The sequence below is a fragment of the Sander lucioperca genome, chromosome 11 (genome assembly GCF_008315115.2).
Source record: "Sander lucioperca isolate FBNREF2018 chromosome 11, SLUC_FBN_1.2, whole genome shotgun sequence".
Lineage (NCBI taxonomy): Eukaryota > Metazoa > Chordata > Actinopteri > Perciformes > Percidae > Sander > Sander lucioperca.
This window is the reverse complement of record NC_050183.1, coordinates 11695870-11720443: the sequence shown is the minus strand read 5'-3', so window position 1 is coordinate 11720443 and position 24574 is coordinate 11695870. Positions and strand designations below refer to the sequence as shown.

Sequence of the window (24574 nt, the reverse complement as noted above, 5' to 3'; positions counted from 1 at the left end):
TGTCATTTTGACATCACAATGGTGCGCGCCACCTTGGATGCGGTTAGTATAATTCACGTTTGAGTCCCTTTGGGATGGACTTTGGGCTTTTTCACTTTTTAAACCTATTACATGCACAAAAAAGATATATAACACAATAAAGGAAAGGGAAAAAGCCAAAAAGCATAATATGAGCACATTAAGGCAGCAGTGTGTCTGAAAGAAATAGGGGTGATTTTAGTGAAATTGGATCATCAGTGCTGTGTGTGGTTCTGTATGGGTTTCACCTGGGAGAGAACGGGGAGATGAGCTGCCTTTCCTTGGCCCAGCTTATGGTGGGAGGTGGGACACTGTGGACCTCACATGGCAAAATGGCATCCACACCCTCAATCACTGATATTCTCATTGGCTTTGCTGAGCCTCCGGCACCGCCAACATTGGATCTAGGACGGACTGGACATACATACAATGTATAAATAAAGTAAAAATATGCAAACAAAGAGTTGAATATTGATAAAATTGCCTCTTGTTGCAATGAGTGTGTTAGTATTGTCTGTTATTATCTGCTATTGCTCATACTGCATTTATGTGCTTTTACATATTCAAAAGGACAAAATCATACAACCTATGATGCTGCCCATGATGTCAGAAAAGCCATTTTCTATATATTTTTTTAAAGCAGCTAACTTTAAAGGTGGTGATCATATTGATTGAGTGAGATGGGCATTATCAAGCAAAAGTTAGTTGGTAAAAGTGGTCGATAAATGGGCTACAGATAATAGCTGTCACATAGGTTACAGCAATTTCTACCAGCTGTGTCAGTTAAATAAAAAAATGGAAAGCAGGATGGCACATATCTGTGCCCCTATTTTCTAAAAAGCCACCTTCAACTGCTCCATCACTGCCAACACAAAGGCGATCAGAGTGGTTGAGCACTAAACAGAAGCACAAGCAGAACTGTGAGGAAAGTGGAGCCAATGACTTGCTGAGCACTTGGAACTCTGCCCATTTTCACACCTATACACATATACTATCGAAGTGACTGTGTATTGTAAATAAAAATGTTAAAAAACTGTCTTTGAGGACACTGGATCTGCACATGGACAAGGTAAACTACAATTCAGTCATCATTAAGCCACAATAGTGGATATTAGATCCTGATTTGTAGTGTTAAGCTGTTCTGCTGACAAGTCATTTTCTTGCAAAATCTGACTCAGTGACAAGACCTGATCATAGTAATTATACTATGATGTCTTAAAATTAGTTTGGTAACAAATTGTTGATGATTGATGTAAATGCTATTTAAATCTCCTTTATCTGTGTACAGACTTCAGCTAGTGATGAGGTTTACCATAGACAGTGAGCTGGACCTTCCTGGAGGCGTAGCCGGCAGCATTGGTAGCTGTGCAGATGAACTCTCCAGTCTCATTTCCAGAGGGAGAGGTGATGAGGAGGCTGCCGTCAGAATCCAGGGAGAAGGCTGGACCACCCAAGTACAGCAGCTCCCCACCCTACAAAACAAATCACAGCAGGGAAAGGGCAGGGGCCACAGTTTGTTTCATTAACTCAGCTTTATTAAAACTTGACATGGTGTCCAAGAAAAAAGGTACAGTAGGATGTGTGGTTTGACCTACATTCTTAAATTTATGATTTGAGTAACATTTTTTTTTGCTGTTGAATGAAAAGGCTGTGAATAAAAATGTTAATATGTATACAATCAAATACACCAAAACACAAAGCAAATGTGAAGTCTGTGCATCATGATTCATCTCTGGACTGTCCTTTTTGATCTGATATGACTAACTTGACTTGACTTGACTGATGTTATAGAGAATAGCAAAGGAATCAGAGAGAACCACATCGTCAGAGCTGGTGCAAAACTTAGCAGGGTCTAGTTTTATATGTCCCTGTAGCCCTGTTCATTTTAACAGCATCGCTTTTACAACGCCGAGAAAACTAGTGTAAAAGATGGAAAACAGGGAGGAGCTTTCCACATACACACAGTGGCTTATAGTACACACTAACACACAAAAGGGCACATGTAAAGACAGTGAGCACACTGTCCAGGCCAGTGGACACAGGTAGAGCTGATTTCATGGAGCAGCACATGAGGCACATTCATGTATACACATATTCCTAGAATGTGCCATTGTCTTGCCAGAGCCCATTAATAGAGTAAGTATTGTACAAAAAATATATAGCCATTCCGTTGTAGTTGAAGCAGCGCATCTGGACTTTAAGTTGAGTTTATCTCTGCCCAAAACTACACAGCCACACTACATGAAGACAAATAGTCCACATATCCACTCCAAATGAGCTGCATAACAGCATTAATTTACAAGTAAAGAGTCAAGAGGTGTATCTGTGGATGAGTGGGAGTTTGTGAGTTAAGACATCATAAAGTGCCTCATGCCTTTTGCTGTCAGTAAAGAAATTATGACTTTGGAATGGCAAGACATTGCTGGTAATAGAGCTTTCCTATTGCTGCATGTTGTGGAGTCTCTTCTGGTGATATTTGGCCAAAATGTGATGAAACATTTCTTTTCTTGATTCACCTACTGTACATACTTTTCATGGGGTTTCTTATTATTTTGCCATTTATGGAGAGAAAAAGTGTGAAAGCCTTCAGTGTCAGGAAAATAGCACACCACCGCAAACAGAGTAGTGGCTCTTACTTTGGCTTACTTTATACTCTGAGAGGTAATGCCAATACATACCTTGGCCCAGGTAATGTTAGGGGTGGGTACTCCACTGGCTCGGCAGGGCAGAGTGATGGGTGTGCCTTCAATTGTGCTGAACACCTGAGGGCCATACTGAATGGTAGGAATTACTGGAAAAAATAAGACGCAGTTAGTCTAATGTTTTTTATTTGTGCATACATACATTCATAAAGTATTTACAAAATCGAGTGTTCTCTGTATATTCTGTGTGTGTGTTTGGTTGTCTGTGTGTGTCTCTTATTTTATTCTTCACTTTTTTGTCCTTTCTCTCTCTTGTTCACTATCTGTCTTGTTTTTGTTGTTTGTCATGATCCCGGGAATCTGCAGAAAAGAGTAGCCCTGGGGGGCTTGGAACATCTTCTTGGAGATGAAAAACTGGATTTAACTCAACAACAAAATCACCCACAGTGTACACAATATGAAGTATTGCATGGTGGTCTTCTATCTGCATCTTTGCATGTACTTTGCATGATGTCGGCTCTATGGAAAGTATTTTTCATGGGTTATGACAAATGTAACTATACACTGACCTACATGGTGTACATTTTCAGTGTGTTGTGTATGTACAGCTGAAAAGGACTGACCTAATTTCATGAGGGAGTCAGTTCTTTTACGTACAATTCCTATTTAAGTTGGTAGAATCTAGCAATGGCTGACGTTAGTGTAAATGGAGAACACATTTCCCCCTCTCACTGTGCTCCAAACTCTGCCATTACCCTCAGCTGCTCCTGGTTTTAATGCAACCTCAAAGATAATCCTATTCATGGGTTAAGAGCGCTCTGCCGTGTAATGGAGACATTTAGACGGGGCAGTCAGAAATGGATGAGGCAAGAGAATAAAAGAAATAGAAAAAACAGAGGGGTCATTTTAATTATAATAAAACATTTACAATAGGCCTTTTTCATAGAAGATGTTTTGACTTGTCATAGCAGAAAAAGAAAAAGCACATGTGATAAATAACATTAACCATGGCTCAGTTCCATTAAGTGTCCCAGTATGCACAATCCATTACATTTAATACATTTCCCCAATTCCTGCACATACAGTACGTTATTGTTCAGGTGAGTGTGCTGATAGAACACACAGAATGTGCTCAAAAACTCCACAAGATACCTTAAAGACTAAACTACAGAATTTTCTCCATATTCATTTTCATGCACATGCATTTCTGTTTATAGTTAGTTTGTATGTACATTTATGTACATTACCATAGACGTTGACAGTGGTGGTATGGTTGGTGGCCCCAATAACGTTTTCAGCCAAACAGGTGTAGTCACCCGTATCCTCCAGCCGGGCTCTCTCAATATGCAGACTGCCGTCCTTCCTCACTGTCACGAACTGGTCTGAGGTCACCTGAAAGATTTGTAGGTAATATTGGTTCAAATTAAACCATGGCTATTATAAATGAAGACATAGAAGACATTTAAATACTGTACATTTTCTCTCTGTGTCCTCACCAAGCCATAGTCATGTAGCCACTGCCTCTCAGGCAGCGGATTCCCAGCCAAAAGCACACAGGGCAAAGTCACCTGCTGGTCCTCGATCACACTGAGCACAGTCGGACTCATCGCAATGACAGGCGAGACTGCAGACACCATGCAAGGATGACAGGAAAGTATTCAATAAAAGGATTAAGCATATATATATATATATATATATATATCAGAGAGCTGAAAAAAATCCTATTAAGCTATTTGATACTGTTGAGATGTACATTATGTGGGTAGCAGCCTTTTCATACACACACACACACACACACACACAGACACACACATGATGAATTGGGAATGCTTGGTTGCTAAAACTTCGACATCAACAATACAGCATGCAGTATACATTTTCCACAACTGCTAAAAGTATCATCACACCCCTTTCGTCCCTGACATATGAATACCTGTACATACGTTTAATGGTCACATTTGTCTTTATGGTTTGACTGTGTTCACACCACACACATAATGCTGATGTCATCTGTGGGGGCTGTGATAGATAGACAACGGTGTCGTCAAGGGGAATTTGACGACCACCCTGACTGGCCTGGGAACACAACCTTACACACAAACACACACACACACACACACACACACACACACACAGGAACGCACAGGAACGCACTCGCACACACACACACACACACATACACACACACACACACACACACACACACACACAGTAGGGAAATGGGGGCAGTGGGGCAGTAATATATGTCATCTGGGTGGGTCTGTGGTTTCTAACCTTTGGCCCACATTTAAGAGCTCAGTGTGTTTCCACTGTAAAGAAAACGGTGAAATAGAAACAGTGTTTAACAAGGCCCATGTGTTCAAACACACCCACTGAAATGTGCTAATTAACTCAGACTTATATGTAAAGACTGAAACGGAGACACACACTCACACACATCCACAAGGACATACAGTACAGACAGATGTAGGCACTCAAAGGTACTGTATATTGTTTTAGAAAATGTACTTGACATGGAAGGTAGATATGCTCTTTGATTGGACAACTCAGTAAACTGCAAATTCAGCCAAATGTAATGTAAGCATGTGTGAGTGTGTAAATGCATTTTGTGCTCCACAGGTCTTTGAAGTGCAAAAGCATTTAAAGGTATGCCTATCTGAGCACTTTTTCAGTTCAGCTACACTTCGGCATTCCTTCGCCTCCCACTAAACTTATGACATTCAAAGCATTATCAATTTCCTCTTAGGGATTGAAAAGTTAATACATTAATCAATAATTAATCACAGAGAGCCCAGAAGCAAATTTCAATGCCTGCTGTATTTCAGAAATAAAGGTGTTCTGAATACTAGCATTCATTTGAAGTGACACTACTTTTTGATCTTAGAGGAATAGACAAAAACAAATTGACAGAGAGTCAGAGAAGCAAGACTTCTCAAATGTTGCACTTACCCAGTCCAGTCACTGTGATTCTGGCCTGTGCCTGGATCCTGCCAAAGTGGTTGTGAGCCTCACAGATATATACTGCCTCATCCTCCACCCACAGGTCTGAGAGAAAAAGGAATATGTATTTAGGCATCAATGTAGAGCATTTTCATGTGTAATGTGTATGCACATATTCCACTAAAAAACTAACTGTTGATATGTAGTGCTCCGCTGCTCTGTGTAATAATGCCATGTGTATGGGGCCTGTTGAAAATTGGAAGTCCATCCTCTCTCCTCCAGGTGACCTGTGGTTCGGGGTGAGCTTGGGCGAGGCACAGCAGGGTCACATTGGAGCCGATGTCTGACGCCACATCTGATGGCTCTCGGGTGAACTTGGGTTCGGCTGGAACAATCAAGGTTGAAGATGGAAAAGATAAAAAAGTGCGGACAATCAAGCTGTCCATCATAAAAGCTTTGGTTGTTCACTACAACTCTATGTTTCACGGTGCCTCGCCGGCGGTGTGTTCCCATGTATATATTTTACACTATTTATTTATGTGATTATTTGTTTCACAATGTCTTTTTTATTAATTTAATATTGAACATTTTGGGGTTTTATATGTGTTGATTCGGCAGAAGTATGCAAATGTCGTCTTTGCAACAGATATATAGACCTTTGGGTATGCATTGTACTGTGTTATATATTTCAGTTATTTTTATTATATAGATATATTTACACATGTGCAAAAGTCTAGCTTGCACACGATATTGACACACCCCTGTGTAACCTTGTTTAGGTGTAAACCAGACACGTTCTGTCCTTGGCCTTGCAACGCCATCATTCACTAACTACACCAAAGCAGCCTTTGTTTCATTATAAACAGACATTACACACTAGTGTATACTGTGAGCCATAACACCCATTTCATTGACCGTTTAGGGTTTAAGGGTCTAAGATGCATTCCATGAAACAGCTACCTTGCAACACAAGAAATAAGCAATGACTCCATTTCTACCAAACTCACATTCACAGCTATGGTAAGGCTACACAAGTAGCAATCTTCCTATTTATTCTGTCCTTATTATAGGTTCATTAAACTGATTAGGGCTGTTACAGGTTAACTAAACTTGGTGCCACTCTTACCTCCTACATCAAGAGAGATCTTTCCCGACGAGCTGCCAGCAGCATTGACAGCTACACAGATGTATTCTCCAGCATCAACATCCTGGGTCTCCTTGATTGTCAATGTACCTCCTAAAGCATCCACGTCCAAGAATGATGATGAATGCAACTGGACATCACCTAGCAATGAGAACAAATGCAACAGTGGATTGTGATCAGCTTGGTTATTAAAAGTGTTATAGGTAGGCTATGTGAGCAAACTACGCAATCCTTCTATGAAAATATAGCTCTACACTGAACTTTTAATAATTGTTCATGGTTTTTCTTTGTTTTTGTCCAGCACGTGCAAATGTTGTTTTTTTGTTGTTGTACTTCCTTCCTTCACAGTTACCTTTGTACCACCAGATGTTAGGCTGAGGGATTCCAGACGCAGAACAGGCCATCACTGTGGTTTCTCCAATGCCAATGAGAATATCACTCAAAGCCACTGTCACCACAGGAGATTCTAGGGAAGGAGAATTATGGAACAATAGACAGAAAATCAGTATGACAAAGAGTGCAAATTGAAATGCAGTACATACTGTATGGATGTGCATAGTGCAGCTAAAGTTAATGTCTGTTTTATTTTTTATTATTTTTTTTCTGGGTGCTCCGGTTTTCTCCCACCTCCAAAGGCATAAAGGTTAAGTTAATTATCGACTCTAATAATTGACTGTAGGTGTGAATGGTTGTCTGTCTCTATGTGTCAGCCCTGTGATTGTCTGGAGACCTGTCCAGGGTGTACTCTTGCCCAATGTCACCTGGGATTGGCTATAGCCCTCCAAGGCTCTCTAAAAGATAAGAGGATAGAGCTTACGGATGGATGGATGGATGGATGGATGGATGTATGCATTTGCACTGTGGCACTCACCAATGTAAGTGAGGATGGAGGTAATTGTGTCAGTCCCAGCCAGATTGCTGGCCAGGCAGCCATACACTCCTCCATCCTTTTTCTCCATGTTTCTTATAACCAATGTGCCATCAGGCGTCATCCTGTGTCTGAACACACACAAGATACACAATTCAGTATTTTCATGACATTTCAGCATGATCAAAAAGTGCAAATGGAAGTGGGAGTGGACAAATGGGAGAGAGAAGAAGTGAAACGCATCATAAAACACAAACACAATTACGATACATAAAATCCTCAAATCTATTCATGTGAAAGAAGATGAATTCACCTGCTGGATGCAATGATGAACATGTCATTGTGGGTCCAGACCAGACGGGGTGGAGGGTAGCCCCTGGCCGAGCATCTGATCCTCATTTCACCTCCTGCTGTAAAGGTTTGATTCTGAGGTTCTACTGAAACTCTGGGCACCTCTAGAGGAAAAGAGAAGGGAATCAAAAATACAAATTTGCCAGATTAATCAATTAATCAATATTCCATCTAATTCAGTCACTCGTTTCACTTAATATATTGTAATATAAAGGTGTTTTGGGGCTTCTTTTCTCAATGTGAAAATATTTAATAAAATATTTTCATCATTAAGGATTGGCTTTGAGAAATGTCACATAAAATCTAGATACATAATATTGTTACATATTAGTAAACCTAAGATGATGTCACTGATGATTTGGACCTTTATATGCAAGTGAGGAACTTCTTCCATAACCCTGAATGAATTTAGGCTCAGCCACAAGATGTATCAGAGCATAAACTTTTGTTACTGTAGCAAGAAGAGGCGGCTGGTGGCTGTTACTACAACTAATAATGTTTCACAGCATATCTTTCACCCTCATTTCCTCTTCATTGGTAAAACAGGGAGGACTATTGAATCCAGACCAGGAGAAGCTGTGGAATCTGAAAAGATTTTCCAATTGATTCATGATGTGTACTGTAACTCATCACTTCAAGGGCGTGTTTTCTCTATTCTATTCCCACTGCTAGAAATATCTCCAAGTCTCTGACCTTTCCAAAGTGTAGAAAATACAATGTGAGAACTAGTTGTAACAATAAAGAAAAACACTTCCAAAACAACAAAACTCCGATTTGTGTATATCTAAGATGCCAGTGAGGGATTTATTGTGAGGGATCTACTTTTTTCCTATAACGAGAAGGAAGACAGTAAGTCAAAGTTGTTATTCCTTGCAAGCCATCTATAAACCAAAATATGACAGTGATCTTGTGTTGACTGAGTAAATGCTGTGGTGATAGAAGGCCAGTAGACACGGGATCAAAAGGTTGACACACCTGAGTACACTAGGTGAGAAGGAATATTTAGAGTTTTTGTACTGATGCTTCAACTTCAATCATCAGTGATGCCACGTTTTGAAAGAAACACAATGCATTTACCAAATGCTGACAATAAATTTACAGGTAATACTTTTGATATATTACAACCTTGACTTGAAACAAATTGAAATACCTCAACTTGCCACTGTATTGATCTATGATTCTTAGCAGTGCCTAAGGATGTACTGTGCTGATAGTACGACAAGACAACTCGCGAGATCACCCTGCCCTGAGGGGGGCAGGGACACCTCAGAGTTCAGGAACAAGGAGGTTCCTGAGAGGGAAGACACATTGTTCTACCCTGAGTAGCAGCAGGAAGAAGCCTGTCTTTAGCACTCCCTTCATCACCTGCTCGGATTTTCCCTATTTCTTCCTCCCCCACTCATCTGCATTCACTCCAACTCACAAGCATTCACTCCCACTCACAATGCATCCTCCTCCTATCCCCCCTTTTCTCTTCATTAACTTTGTGCATCTAGGGAAAACCTTTAGCTCACCTAGTAGTTCTAGAGTTCTTGGCAGCGGCCTGGGTTTTAAATTCGACCTGAGGCCCTTTCCTGTGTGTCATCACCTCTCTCTATCCCCTTTCTGTCAATTTGTACTGTCTAATAAAAAGTCAGCTAGAAACCTCTACTTCATCATATTTCTGTTGGCATGTGGTTCCACTGTGTTCCGTCCAAGTGTTGTAAGATGTCAACAGACTTTACTCACTTCAAAGTGAGACTAATAACTAGGAAAAGAATGACCAGGGGGTAATTAGGAAACCCCAAGGGCTTGCTGACAGCTGGATTAGAGAGGGAAAGAGATGAGACCAAAAATAACAATAATAATGAAGAAGCAGTAAGAAATTGGTTAAAGAAAAGAATAACAAAGAAAGCTGTGATAAAATATGAAAAACTATGCACTTTTGAGGAGATATAAAAAGAGAAAAATGTCTAGTTATACCAGGGGAAATGTTTAAGGGTCAACTTTTCAACTCATCACTCAGTGAAACAAGCCAAATGACAGAGTTCGCCCTTCAAACCTGTCTGCAGCACTGGTATTAAACCTGCAACTTTTTAATTGGTGTCATTGAGGTTTACTTTGCAGAGGCAACTGTTTGGTCCAAAATCACACTTAACTTTCCAATTTGTCAAAATTAGGTCAAGAAAAATAGTCAGTTTAAGGTGAAGTGGAATAATTTCTTTTTTTATTCTAAAAGTGAAAGAATAACATGTTTTTGCTTCAAAGCATCAAGACCTGGCAAGACACATACAAGGAGGAATTTAGGCGACAGTAAACAGCATATGGTCTTTGAATTAACTTCTGACTGACTCTGGGACTGATGGTTGTATAACAAAGTAAATACTGGATGTTCATTTGGATTGGATTATAGTTATAGTTTGAGTGGCTGTAATACATCAGCATTTCCTGGCCAAGCACAGGGCGCTACTCTGTGGTGCTGGTCAGATAGCCAGCAATACTCTGTACAAAAAAGTGTTCCTGATTCAGTGTCAGTGAAATTTTAGGAACAGGACTATCAGAGCTGTCTGAAGATGAAAAACTGTACTTTAGAGCTGCCTAAGTATCAAGCATAAATAATTTTCACACGTCCCATAAAGCATTAGGGTGAATTATAGGGAGCTGGGGAGGAAAGAAGTGTAGGGGCACTTGGGAGATGATCATGTATTAGGGAAGGGGGTTGTGTTTGGCAAGAGTCCTGTTCCCCCAGGCTGTAAATCACTCAGAAGTCTCACAAACATATAAGTACACACGTAAGTACATAAGTACACACACATACACCAGCAACAAGATTAAAGTTCAACTGTAGCCAGGGAGTCCGAGCTTTTGAAAGGCGATGTGTATTTGAACACGGGCAACAACTTATATACAATAACACTTCTCACACATTTCTGATCTTACACCACAGAATCATATTAAACACATGCAGATATAAACACACACTCCTCACCTTGCACAGTGAGGTAGATTCGCTCTGCCATCACCCCTCCTTCGTTTATAGCGATGCACTCATACCAGCCCGAGTGATCTGGGGTCACAGCGGACACCTGTAGCGAAAGGTTGGTCAAGATGTGCACCCGTGGGTCCAAACGGGCATCCTGACCTCCTCTTAGCCAGGTGAGGTTGAAGCTGACCGTGCTGACGACATGGCAGGTGAGGACAGCACTGGAGCCAGGAGACACAGTTACATTACCCTCAACTGTGATGGCTGGAGGCGGCTCTGCAGGATGAGGGAATAATGTTGTTGACAGCTGCCAGGAACTTTACACCATAAAGAAAGCTAGACAGGAATTCAGAGCAAGTAGTTACTTTCTTGCTAACACTTAAGTATGGAGAGACATCTAATATGTTCCAGTCATGGGGAGCATTTTTTCATTTCATTTTTAGAAGTCTATAGCATTTGTTTTTACCCTAAATGTATTTTTCTTCGTGCCAAAACTTGACTTTCTGCTTGAGTCAGACAAGTTGTTCCCAAACTGTGGGTCAGGACCCCAACAGTTTTCAAGGTAAATGTGAGGGGTTAGGAGATGATGGGGAAAAAACATTTCTGCTACACAAATTATGTTTGTTGTCACAATTGTGGACATTTGGACATTTTGAAATTGTGACAAGGGGTCACAAGTAGACATTACTTCACTTTAAAAGGCCACTTCCCAGAAAGGTTGGGAAACATTGATTTAGACCATTGGACACAAAAACTCACCTCAAAGTTTTCAATAGTAGGTGAATCTCACGCATGAAATTTTTAAAGGTGCAGTAGGTAAGCCTTATAAAACTATATATTTGCTGAAACTGACCCTATGTTCGAGTAGAACTACATGAAGCAGGTAATTTTAAAAACAATCCGGCTACTCTGGCACCACCTACAGCCTGTAGTGCGATTTGCAAAAATCCACCGCTCCCTGTTCAGATGCACCAAACAGGGCCAGGGGGGGGTGTCTAACTGCGTGTCAATCACTGCTCATGCACACGCATTCATTCTCTCTTGTGGGGGGAGGGGCTTAGGAGACCATTTTGGGCTTTAGCGGAAAGGGGGGAGGGACTGAGAAGTTGTCGATGTTCAAATTTTTTGGCTAAGTCCTGGATCTATGCAATCCTAACTACGGCACCTTTAAATTAGGAATTCTTAAAAGGGGAATTCCACTGATTTTATACATAAAGGTGAGTTTACCATCATTAGTACTGCTCAGCCTGAGAAAACATTGTTTTAGACATTGTATAATGTTGATTTGATATCTCTGCATCTATGGCTTCAATTTAACCATTATTTATTTAATCTGTCTCTCACAAGTCGACCAACTTTATGACAGTAAAATACTAACATACAAAGTAAATACAATGTTATTTTATCCATATTTCATCACCAAAATCAGCATATTGATGTCTGTCTAACCCTTTTATGATGCTCTGCTGTCACCTACAGTGTGTGTTTGGGTGTGTTTCTTAACTTTTAATAAAGGTATTACATGTATCTTATCTTTGCTATCTCCACTATCTCTGTCTTTCTTCTCAACACAATCTTTCAGTGTGTCTTCAATCATCTTTTTCAAGGGTGAGCCAGAGCAAAGCAGGGAAATGGGGAGAGAAAGAGTAGATGAGGGCGAGGAGAGGTAGCAGAGGCTTTGGCTCTGATACAAGGATGCTGGGGATTTCAGCACAGCTCCTCGGGATTAGGATGACATAAATTTGGCAGCTGAGTGGGTATTATGTGTATGTTTCTGTGTTCAAGTCTAAACTGTGGAGGCCTGTCTTCCTGTTCCAAATATCACTGACCCAATGACAAAGGTTGGAGTTGTGGCTGAGGTGAATTTTTTTCATCTAATTTTAGAGACGTCGTAAGAGGTAAAAGCTGAACAAACCAAGTCCCCTTCTGCACCTTTGTACTGCAAACATAGTGGGTGAGTTATAGTAATAAATTACGCTCAGACATTACACAGATCACTGCCTGGCTCCCTTTCTCCTTCTTCTGTTTCACAAAGTGTCTTTCAACTACCTCACGCTCTCTTTTTCTCTGCGCTCCACCTTTTTCCTTTCGGCTTGACATTCATCATGTTGATGGAACTCCAGTGAATTTCACAAAGCAGAACGTTTTTTGGAAAGCAAAAATTGGACAAGGAGCCTTTTACTGACTGCATTAGGACTTATGTGGTGTCAGCTCTGGGGTCTCATAATGGAAAGGGCTCAGATTGAAAAATAAATGCACTACAGAGGATTTTTGAATAGGCAAATATAAATTTTTGCCCAGTGGTGAAACTAAAGGTGTAAATCATTAGATCCCACTGGTTTTGTCTGTTCTCAAAGCTTTGACATCATGATGATCACAAAATCACTCTCCCACGTAATTTATTAGATAGATTATGAATTTCTCAGTGGGAAAATATAAAATGCATAAATTGTTATGCATTTATTATGGTGGTGACCTGTGAGTATTTAAGCTCTGTTGTTGTATTGAAACTGTGCACACGAGCAACAGTATACCGACCTAAACTATCACTACACTGTGTTCTTTGTGCACAGCCTGGAATTTATTTACAGCTTTATATGTATTCTCAGCTTACATCATATTTACAGCCCATTGCTTTACAAATCAGGCACACAAAAATACCATATTTTCAAATTTTCCTTAAAGCTACATTAATTCTGCCATCATGCAAGTTCTCTGCTGGGATGCACAGCAAGAGACCTTGAACCCTATGAAATTCAACCCACATCAACAGGCACATGGATTCCAAACATATGTCCATAAGTAGTGTAAGTGTATGATTTGGTGGGACCGAGAGTGTATGTAAACCTATTGAGCATGACATAAACGTCCTCTTGTGGCACCATTTCACTCAAGGTATTTTGTGTCTTTATACAAGTATTATTTTCCAAACATGATACAGTTCATTAAAAACAATGATACTTAAAAGTCCAAGGGAAATCACATTTCCCATCCCTTTTTGTTGTCAAAAAGAATGTCAACATGCTTTTTAAATGTATTGTTAACAGTTTTTATTAATAAATGGAAGAAAAAAGGTCTTTGGGGAAATATCAGAATTGCTCCTTTTCGTCTCAGATGGCTGGATTGGCTTGTTGGTGTCTGTGTTTGATTGACAGCAGCTGGCAGGCTGCCAGAGTGCCAATGCTACACCGTAGGGAATGAGAGACAAAGTAAACTAACTTTGCGCTGCAGCCTACATGTCAGGGGCAGACAGCGAACAGGAACACAGCTATATAGACGGATACCGGATAACAGTATTTCGCTGATTTAATGCAAAACTATGGGGTGCCACTACGAAACCAAAAATAAAAAAATCTCTCTTTTGGTTTTACATTCTTTTCTTAAAGGAGAACACAAAAAAGTGCAGACAAAAAATGCAATTCAATTTCAGTTGGACTTTAAATTGCTCACTGCCCTGCAAATCAATCCATCACACACCAATTACACTTGTTGACAGTCTAATGCTTGCCAGCCCCTAAGCATTTCTGTCCGACGGTCCTGGCTCATTACACATTGTGATGGAGGGTAGCTCACAATACACTGTTAATTAACATAAATTACAGTATTACAGTCCATTGACAAAAGTCAACACTGCTGTCTATGTAGCGAGTCTTTCTGACATATTGTAATAGTGCCTTAATACATAATTTGTCTCATATTCTTCAAATTAATTTTGCTTCAGTTATTTTCTTTTAACAATATGGTTACTAATGTCATTGTATTAGTCAACATAGTTGATTTGTGCTGACAGAGAGTTTAGCTTTACTGAGGACCTCAGCATTTTGTGTCTGCTTGTAATTATGATTTTAATGGAATTATTGCATTACAAGTAAATCACCAAATAGATAGAATAAATTGCCTATTATCAAACTGTGACAGGGTGAATGAGTCTTGTGCTTACCTGATACATCCAAGAAGGTGCGAGCTCTTCCTGTCCCAGCACTGCTGATTGCAATACACTCGTAGTAGCCCTCATCCTTCAGAGTTACCTGTGCTATTTCCCACAATGCATTGTCGGACTCACTAGAATCAAAAGGAAGAATGTTCAGTATCTTTAGCTTCACTATTCCTTCAGAATAATGCTGAATTCATTCGATCTCCTACTAACTACTACATCCATTGATCTGGTGAAAATCCAATCAGATTTATTTACACAGGAGTGCAGAGATGGAAACATAATATGCAAGTTTTAAGCTCAAACCAAGTTGGAAGGAGGGAAGGAAGCATAGTTTGGATCCATTCTGTTTGTCTTTCTGCCTGCTGGAGAGATATCTCTTAGAAGCTATCAATAGATTTGCAGATTTGCATGACTGGTCATTGGCCAAAGGGGTAAGTGATATGGTTTCTCAGCATGTAATGATTGAACAGATCGTATCATCATCAAACTCTCAGCAGAGAGAAGAAGGAGCAACCGCTTCATCATCGGCCCCATCTAACAACATGCATTGCAGTGCATCTGTGGAGCTCATTTCCAGTTTGAAAATGAGTGATGGCTTTCCAAAACTGGTAAGGTAGTAGAACGGCAACCCATAAAGCCGCTGAACAAATACAGTTCTGATCAAACACATGTTGCTGAAATAATCTTCTGAAATGCTTAAACGGTGGCTAAGACTTTAAAAGATGTATCCCATGTCACAGTTCAGGAACAGCCATACGAATGTGTGAATCTCCTGACTTTAAACAGGTTGAAAATGGGATATGGATAAAAAAACCTTATGGTGAAAGTACATCACGTGCAACTGGCATACATTGTTACTACAGTTTTGGCAGATGTATGCACTTTACTGCAATGCTTTTCCTCTTCATATCTGACTTTTGTGACTTTTATTTAAGAAGAGCACCAGAGAAGGAGTCCCTCTTCTGTCCTGGTAGAGTTTTTCCTTATCTGAATTGAAGGTCTAAGGATAGAGGGTGTTGTATGCTGTACAGATTGTAACTTCCCTTGTGGCAAATTTGTGATATCGGGCTATATACTGTACATAATATTGTCTTGATGTGAAACGACTTGATTTTAAAAGACAGTGTCTAAACTGACACGCATAGTTCTCCCCAACCCTGCTCACCTGAAGAGTTGGTCCACCCCAAGTCGCCTCCCATCCCTGCTGAAGCGCAGAGTAAAGGGGATCAGGCTCTCTACCTGGCAGTGGACAACCCCTCTCTGGAGGTAGTATCCATGACTTGTGGCTGGCATCAGCACCTTAGGGGCATCTATGAGAGAGATTGGAAATCAGCAAACAAAGTTAATCACTCATATCAGGCAGTTAATCAAATTACCAAGCAATACATATAGGTGACAACCTGTATCACTGACCAGGTACAATGCTGGAGAAGGAAACACTGGAGACTCTCTGGAATGGGAAACCATCCCGGTCATATCCTGTCACCTGCAGGAAGAAGGCCTCGTTGGGTGGAATGAACTCTGTGATGTTCCAGAGGCCAAATGGCTCGCGCTTAGGGTAGTTGCGGATTGGCAAAGTTTTGATCACTTCGCCTTTGATTGACACAAGGTCTAGCCTGTCAGCCTGAGCAGGCGGTGAGAGCCCGGTGGTGTTCAGAAGGATGTGAGTGGGAATGCCTGGAAAGATGGTCAAATTCATACTGTATACTTTAATGTACCAAAGCAAAAGGCTGTAGGTGAACACAACAGGTGAAAAAAGCAACAACAGCTGTAGTCCTTTTTTTTTTTTTTAACAATTTGGTATGGTTGACCTCACTGACCTTGAACTGGCCTACTGGAGGTCTTTTTGAAGTCCAGGGTGGGCTTTCTGGAAAACCCGGCTCGGAAGTCAATGGTGCTGAGACCTGAGATACGGACTGAATGTCTTCCTTCACTAGAGGTCTGTATCAATGAAAGGGGAACTGTAGATTTATATATGTCCAGGACTCGTGTTGTATGTCGGGTAATGTGACTTAGAACTACTGGTTAATACATCCATGTTTCTGGCTTAATCTGAATGATAATATGTTGTCTTAACATCCTATGAAAGATCAGTATCTATATAAAACAAGCACTTTTTGCGGTCACATCTTTATTGTTTACAACTGTTGTTTGATAAGTGCTGTAGTATTAGATGTTTGGTACAAATTGATTTGGTCAAAAACCCCGGCTAACAATTTTTTATAACTTATGAAAACAAAAGAAAGAAGAGTTGTTGCATTAACAGCAGCACAAAGTGGTCTAAATGACAGACACAGCACTGGGACTGTTGTGTAACAGTCTTTTGTATGCCAACCATCCCTGCATGTATAGACAAGCCACTCTAAGTAAGTCAAGGCGGACTGTCAGATGCCTCACACCAAAGCTTATAAAACATCCACAATTCATAGATGACCCATTCAGTCTGACATTCATACTTTAATTAAACAAACACGACCACTATAATCATGGGGTCTTCTTCGTGTGGAAGTCTTTTGAAGCTTTGCAGAAATAGAGACAGAGTAATTACAATAAAATATAGGTTGGAGAGAGGTGGAAACTCCTCATCTTAGGTAAAACACCTTGGAGGTGTCACAGACATTTACTCATGATGCAGAGTGAGGCATGCAAACCTACACTGTCATTTGCAATTGCCTGAAATGAAAGAGAATGCGTGGATTTACTGTATTTTGCAATTACTGAGTTCTACTTGATAAAAACCTAAATCCTTGTTAAAAGAAACCCGCCAACAGGATTGAGCAGTGCATTTAGACAGACGCATACCACAGCTAGAGGTGAAATTGCTCAAACAACGAGGTAATGCCAGGACAAAGGGCACAGCCTTAAATGCTAATACCTGCACATCATGAAAAACAATACATGTAGTAGTCATCAAACCTGCCGTAATGGCCACCATGGAATTATCCTGGGTCATTAGTTGGTTGTAAATGAGGCCATAATTAGAGGAGAGGTCCCTTAAAGGTCACGCTCTTACCAAAGACAAGAAGAATCCCTGTCATTAAAGCCAACTTCACACCCATGTCTCAGATACACCCTCACTCAGCTCAATCAGCTCGTGTGGCTGGGATGAGATAACTCATAACACCTACTGATGTGATTCTTTGTACTCATGCAAACCTTCAAATGCACTCATCAATGCTGATGTCACTGCAGCACAAAGAAGTCTGACCTAGATGACTCATATTTAAACACTTACACACACAGTCACTATAGTCCCACAAAGCACAAATTAAATGTAAGGTAGGTCGGCAAGGTTTAAAGGTCCAATGTGTAGGAATTTTTCCCATCTAGCGTTGAGATCATATATCGCAATCAACTCTCTCGCACCACGCAGTTCAAAGTACGTATTACAGCTACGGTAGCCTTCATGCTTCAAAAAGCCGGTCTCTTGCTCTTTTCAATATCCTTTTTCTTTTTCTGGGCAAAGAAGAAGACTCCTGTTCCTGAAATTTGGATTTTGAATACGTGTGGTCCTCCATGTTTCCTTCTTCAAACTTGCCGGAGCCGGGAAGCTACGATACCCATTAGCAGCATTAGCAGCACCTGTGAGTTTATCATGTGACAGCGAAAACGCGAAAGGCGGAACAGTATGTCCTGTATGTCCCTTACCGGCTAACGTATTTCAAGATGGCGCATGAATATGGAGCGTCTACCCCGGTTCCTGCGAATGCAAATGTAAAATTTCAAGCCAAAAGGAATACTTGGAATTGATGGTGGTGGTAAATATTCATGAAAAAGGACAAGTTTGTGAACGGGCAACACAGGTTTTGATAATGAACAACTAAACACGTTACACACTGGACCTTTAAAACTGAAGAAGCAGGGGGTGATAGTGGGGTGAGCCCACCTTCTACACTTCGCCACAACATCCAATTAAAGGCAGATTAAAATGGATCAAATTCCTTTTCACACACAATCTATGGCCTGGGTCTTACACTGGGGTGTCACGGGCCATTAGCATTACTGAAACCCAGCATGGCAGAACAGAGAAATCCCCCTAAAGTATTTATCCACATTTTTTTCGATGTCCTGGGAAACAAGGCTACAGATAAGAGGGAGATATTTTAGTCTGCAAGCCAGATGAGGTTGGAAAAGGCAGTGTCCAAGAGGAGAAATGGGAAAAACGATGTATTAAGATAAAGATGTATTAGTGCCAAAGAGAGAGAGAGAGAGAGAGAGAGAGAGAGAGAGAGAGAGAGAGAGAGAACAGAAGATCCTCCTGTGCTTCTCTGAGGGAGATAATTAGAGGAGTAAATGTGTTGGGGTGGTATGAGGAAACAGAAAAGTGACAGAGAGAGATTCATGAAGGAAGATGAGACAGGAGCAGAACGAGATGCAAATATGGGACAGAAATAAAACAGGAGGATGCAATTTCTCTTCAGTATGTCTGTTTGATATCCTTCATCACTTTTATGAGCACTATCCATGGATCAGCTTACCATATTACATTTTTTTTTAAACACTTTATTTATTTTCATTTTCTTTCCTTGCAGAGATAGAGGGCAGTACAAAAGAGATCAGTACAGCAAAAAGTACAATGCAAACAGCTTCAGTTGTACGGGATTGTTCAATTTGTTTCCATGCTGGAGGGTGTTCCAGGTTTTTGATCCAAGTCCAAATAGCTTTAGATTAGGCAGCCATATAGTATAACTGAAAATCACATACCTGCAAACTCAGAAGGGCTGAAAAAGGTGACACAAGACTATGATCAGGGCTTTTTCTAATGTTTTGGGTAGCTGGTTAATCTCAATTGCATGTCTGAGCATGTCCATCAGGGGGGTAATGCTTTCCTATTGCATTCAAAACTTCCTGATTAGTAATCTCTGAGATTGTCCCGTGTCCCCCCAGCCACCCCCGGCACAGAAATTCTCTCCAAAAAATTATCAATTTTACAAATACCCACACCCTGAGAAGAGCATAAATCCACATAGTAGTCCCTAAAGGCCTCATTGATTAGTTTAGGTTTGTGGACTAAAGTGACACCTGCCTTAGTCTTAATTGAGGGGATACATCTTGAGCTATCCTCTTTTCGGATCTGCCAGGCTAACATTTTTCCACATTCGTCCCAATGTTCATAATATTGTTGTTTGGTTCTGGCCATAGCATTTTCAACCACTTGTGATGTTAGCATGTCATACTCAATCCTTTTGTTATTTAGAGTGTTGAAGGTATCCCGATTTTGAGTCTGAAAATGTTCCCTCTCAAGGATCCTAATCTCTGATTTGAGTGTCTTGGTTTTTAACAGATGATGCTTATTTTTCCATGATACATAGCTTATGGTCACACCTCTCAATTAAGCCTGTAAGGATTCCCACACAATGGATGGTGAGGCAGTCCCCTTATTTGTACTGTACTTAGGAAGCTGGCAATATTATTCTTGATTCATTTGATATAGTCTGTGTCATTGCGCAGGTGTGTGGGAAATCGCCATAGTCTTAAACTCCTTGAGGTGTTTTTATAAGCCATATGAAGCATGAGAGGAGCGTGGTCTGAATGAGTCATAGCTAGGTATTCACATGAATCTATAAGGTGGATTTTTTCACTATGAATAAGAAAAACATCGATTCTGGAGTAACTCTTATGAGCATGTGAGTAGAACGAGTACTCACGTAGCGTTTTATTAATTTCCCTCCTAATATCTACCAGTTTGAGTCAGCCAATTCTCTTTTTAGTGCCGTGGCTGCTTGGGTTAGAGTTTTGGGGTTAGAAGATGATCGGCCCTTTTCTGGGTTCAAAACTAAATTCATAGTTGTAGCTTACGTGAGCAAGGAGAATGTGTCGTATCCTCACTGGAATAGGGTTAGGAATTAAGAATTTGCACGGGAGCTGATTTCACCGCGTGTGACTTCTACGCCGCCATGACCGGAAGGCTCCTTACCATATTAATTGGCTGAAGTCTGAAAGCAAAGGCCTCAATCAAAGACTTCTGATATGGTGTTTAAGTTGAAATTAAACAGAACACACATTAATGCAGTTAAGCATCTGTTAACCCCAAAGTTTTGTTTAACAAGTTCCCCCAATCAGAAAACAGGGTCTTATGAAGACAAAAATCCAATGCAAACAACCAATCAAAAGCTGAAAAAGGTTTGCCAGAGGTAATGCAACATACTGTGGAGTGTTTTCACAGGGTTATCACACACGAGAAAAAAGCCTGTAATGCTACAGTAAGAAATGTTAAGCTCCTGCCAGTTTTTCTATGTGAACAGAGAAAGGGCTCCTTACACCGGTGTTTAGTGACAGACCACAGCATGAGATTAACATGTGGGTTAAGTGCAGACACAGCTGGAAAAGGCTTGTTTCATCCTATACAGTAAATCAACCTCAGTCCAAAAAACAAAAAATGCATTACTGACTGAATGTACGTTCCACATCCATGTTACTTTTTTGAGTTACCTTTACATCGAGACAATGGATCTCCCATAATGCCCGTAATGCCATTACTGCCCACTGAGAGATGATTACATAGGCATTAAAAGACATGACAAGAAGAAGAGAAGAAGAGGCACAACAAGAAAGAGACGCAGGGTCGTATTTAGAAAAGTTTCATGTTGTACAAGAATAAAAAGAGCCTAGAAGTGTAGAAGTGCTAGAACAAATCATGGGAAATCCGATCCTTAAGACATCCTCATCTCCTCACAACTGCACTTTTCTTGGAGAGGAAACATAGAGATGACAATGTTTTTATCTAATCTCTTCCCCTGTAAATCAAATCGGTGCTAACACATTACACAGCTATGCAGAGATGAGGGAAAGTGTCCCAGAAGGCCCCTTCAACAAATCACTCAGGTTAAAATGCTCGCCATTTCCCAACATCTGGCATCGAAAGTGCAGGCAGTCAAATGTGTGACCTTTTTTGCACTACCTTGACAGCAGGGTGCCAACAGTTTCAACTCGGCAAGGGGAAAACAACAGCAAGAGTGCCCCAAACAAAAATGTAGCAGCTTGTGTTGACAGCAGTGGCCTTGAACATACTTTATCTTCATCTACCAGGACTGTCTTAAAAATCATTTCAGTGCTCAAATGTGTCTTTGTGATCATGTTTTTTTGTTTGCTTGGAGATGCTTTCACCAGACGTCATGCATGTTAAATTGATTACATATCAGTGTATCTCAACATGCTGATATATTACTGCAGTAATTCAACTTAAGAACTTTCTTCAAGGGCACAGTTTCCTGCTCGGGAAGGTTATACTACTGAGCTATTTGTGTTTTTAAAGACTGCTCAGCCCTGGGAATTGTTAGGAAAAGCCTGCAATTTTACACACATTCCCAAAAAGAATGAATTGTTTACCTTGATAGACCACATCCCAGGCTGTGGGTCCTTGATGTTGACAACTTTGGCAGAGTTGGGAATGTGCAAGAGCTCCGTCAGGCCGTCACTGTTCCCCACGAGCTTCCCTAGAGGCCAAACATGAACACTGAGACAATTATTCACCTTTTCTGCAGCTATGACTAATACAAATGAATTCTTAACACGTTTTAATGCATGGCTTCAAGTTACAAAAGTCATCAACATATAAAGACTCAGGATATGGTTTTAGCATTAAACAACATGTGCTAAATTAGTGGACCCCAGATGATGTTAGAATACATCCAGCCCTATGATAGAGAAATCTTTTTTTCTGTGTACTCACTTTAACTAGACCTGGTCTGTGTAGTGTACTTCAGCGTCTACAGTGAGCTTCACTTGCTAAAAAGTAAAATTTTCTCCTCGTCTTCAAACTCTTCCTGTATGAATGTGGAATCTTAATCCAAAATAGTCTTAAAAAAGCTTCTCTTTGATTTAGCGAGACTGACACCAAGACCTAAAGTTTACACCTCGGTGTTTAGATAGTTTGTCTGCTTTCAAATACACTGTATCTGCACTGGAAGTATCTTGATGCTGCATTTTCAAAGTTTGTATTATTATCTATGCAAACAACATAATAGACCAGGGAATAACCACTAATAATTTTTTTACACTGATTTATTTTTGTATCAATAAAGAAAATGTACTGTAATTGCTGTAATGTTGTGGTCTTTCCTTTCTTATGTGAAAATGGCCTACAAAGACTAGAAAAACTAAAAGTCTAAAGACTACTTTCTTTTGTCAGTTACGTGCAAAAACACATGGAAACACCTAAGATTCATAGAAAGCTAACAGAAATCAAAGCTAATTTACACAATATCAGTTTAACAAATAAATGTGCAATAAATATATAAGTTAGTTTATATATAGATAAACAACACATAAAACACAACATAAAGTGGATTAATAAGGTGTTGGGATCACCACAACCAGCTACAACAGTTTCCATGCTACTTGTCATAGTCTTTAAGTCTGAACTGCTCTAATCGAGCAATGGAAGATCATTTTTCCAAAAGGTACAGTATTTATTCTCCACGACATCTTTTATGATGTGGTGGAGAGCGCTGTGTTACAAATCTCCCCTAGATGTCCATAACATATGATTCAATCATTTTCATGCTCAACAAACCATTCAATGAGCCCCCATACCCTATACAGAAGACTCCGCTGTTATTTCTATTTTCTTTGTCAACCATATATATATATAAACATCAATCTAAAAATTAAGATTTTTTGGAATCCCACTGGCAATCCTGTTTATGTATGGTAACACTTATCATACCCTGTGGGTTCTTTATCTCAATGTTAGGTGCTAGGCCGCTGAGGGCCACAGTGACTTCCTTCAGGCTGGGGTCAAAGGGCATCTGCCAAGTGTTGCTGGCACCAGTGAAGTGATCAGTGGACAGCAGGTGGACCTTGGATGCATGCACCGCCTCCTCCACCCATTTCAGAACCTAAAGCAAAGGGAAGAAAATGTGAAGAATGTAGGAATTACACATCATTTATAGGGTGGGAAATGTAATCTGTCTCTATGATGGTATACCTGTCAGATAAGGTGCTTTATTTTAAGACCACAATGTTTAACAAATTGAAAATAACATTATTAAAGGAAGTCCATTATCAATGACTAACACACACACACACACACACACACACACACACACACACACACACACACACATACATTACCCCCCCAGCTGCACACAAGGTCATCCCCTCAACATGTGCAAAGCTTTCATCAGGAAGTTTCTAACATTCCCCCGTGTCCTGCCCCCCTGTTTCCCCCCTGTCCCTATGGAGAACTCAACAGCTACTGTGTGAGACCCACACACTATTTAACCCATTAAAAGTCAAACAAGCATTTGTGGCTTGAGAGTAATGTGATATAGCACATCCAGAGTCTCAGGGTAAAGCTGGGTGCACAGGGAAAAATACTTGGTTTGACTCAAATGTACTGAGATGCTCCATAAAAGTAAATTTTCTGGATTTTGTGGAAAGCTACAAACATTTTTAGAATAATCACTGCAAACAGACCAAACATGGTCAATATATTTGATGCTAGTGTTTCTCAAAACTAGTTATAAAACAACATTTCTAATTTACATCCTTGCTTTAATTGAAATCAGCCCTAGTGGCACAAATAGTAAAAGGAGGGTTGTAGTTATCCTGCAAATGTTTTTAGTGAAAATGACGCTGCTGATTAGCAAACGTATCAATAAGACAAACCAAGAGAGACATAGAAGGTAAATAAAATAGATTAATAGAGAAATGGGAGTATTAACAAAATGACAGACAAGGATCGAAGGACTCTCATGCAGTCTTATAG

At 40.3% G+C, this 24574-nt stretch overlaps 1 protein-coding gene across 2 annotated transcripts in view; it reads right to left on the bottom strand.

The window, feature by feature from the left end:
• Nucleotides 1-24574, bottom strand: part of hmcn1 (hemicentin 1) — an 89463-nt gene that overhangs the window by 43179 nt on the left and 21710 nt on the right. For both annotated transcript variants that reach the window (XM_031313892.2, XM_031313891.2), the window contains exons 5-22: nucleotides 23531-23702; nucleotides 22192-22298; nucleotides 16683-16803; nucleotides 16276-16539; nucleotides 16028-16172; nucleotides 14866-14987; nucleotides 10932-11201; nucleotides 7926-8067; nucleotides 7616-7743; nucleotides 7097-7210; nucleotides 6727-6885; nucleotides 5794-5985; nucleotides 5610-5705; nucleotides 4157-4284; nucleotides 3908-4052; nucleotides 2697-2809; nucleotides 1331-1490; nucleotides 267-432 (exon numbers count right to left, since the gene is read on the bottom strand). In XM_031313892.2, the coding sequence (XP_031169752.1) occupies nucleotides 267-432; nucleotides 1331-1490; nucleotides 2697-2809; nucleotides 3908-4052; nucleotides 4157-4284; nucleotides 5610-5705; nucleotides 5794-5985; nucleotides 6727-6885; nucleotides 7097-7210; nucleotides 7616-7743; nucleotides 7926-8067; nucleotides 10932-11201; nucleotides 14866-14987; nucleotides 16028-16172; nucleotides 16276-16539; nucleotides 16683-16803; nucleotides 22192-22298; nucleotides 23531-23702 (2744 nt within the window). The remainder of the gene's footprint in view (nucleotides 1-266; nucleotides 433-1330; nucleotides 1491-2696; nucleotides 2810-3907; nucleotides 4053-4156; nucleotides 4285-5609; nucleotides 5706-5793; nucleotides 5986-6726; nucleotides 6886-7096; nucleotides 7211-7615; nucleotides 7744-7925; nucleotides 8068-10931; nucleotides 11202-14865; nucleotides 14988-16027; nucleotides 16173-16275; nucleotides 16540-16682; nucleotides 16804-22191; nucleotides 22299-23530; nucleotides 23703-24574) is intronic.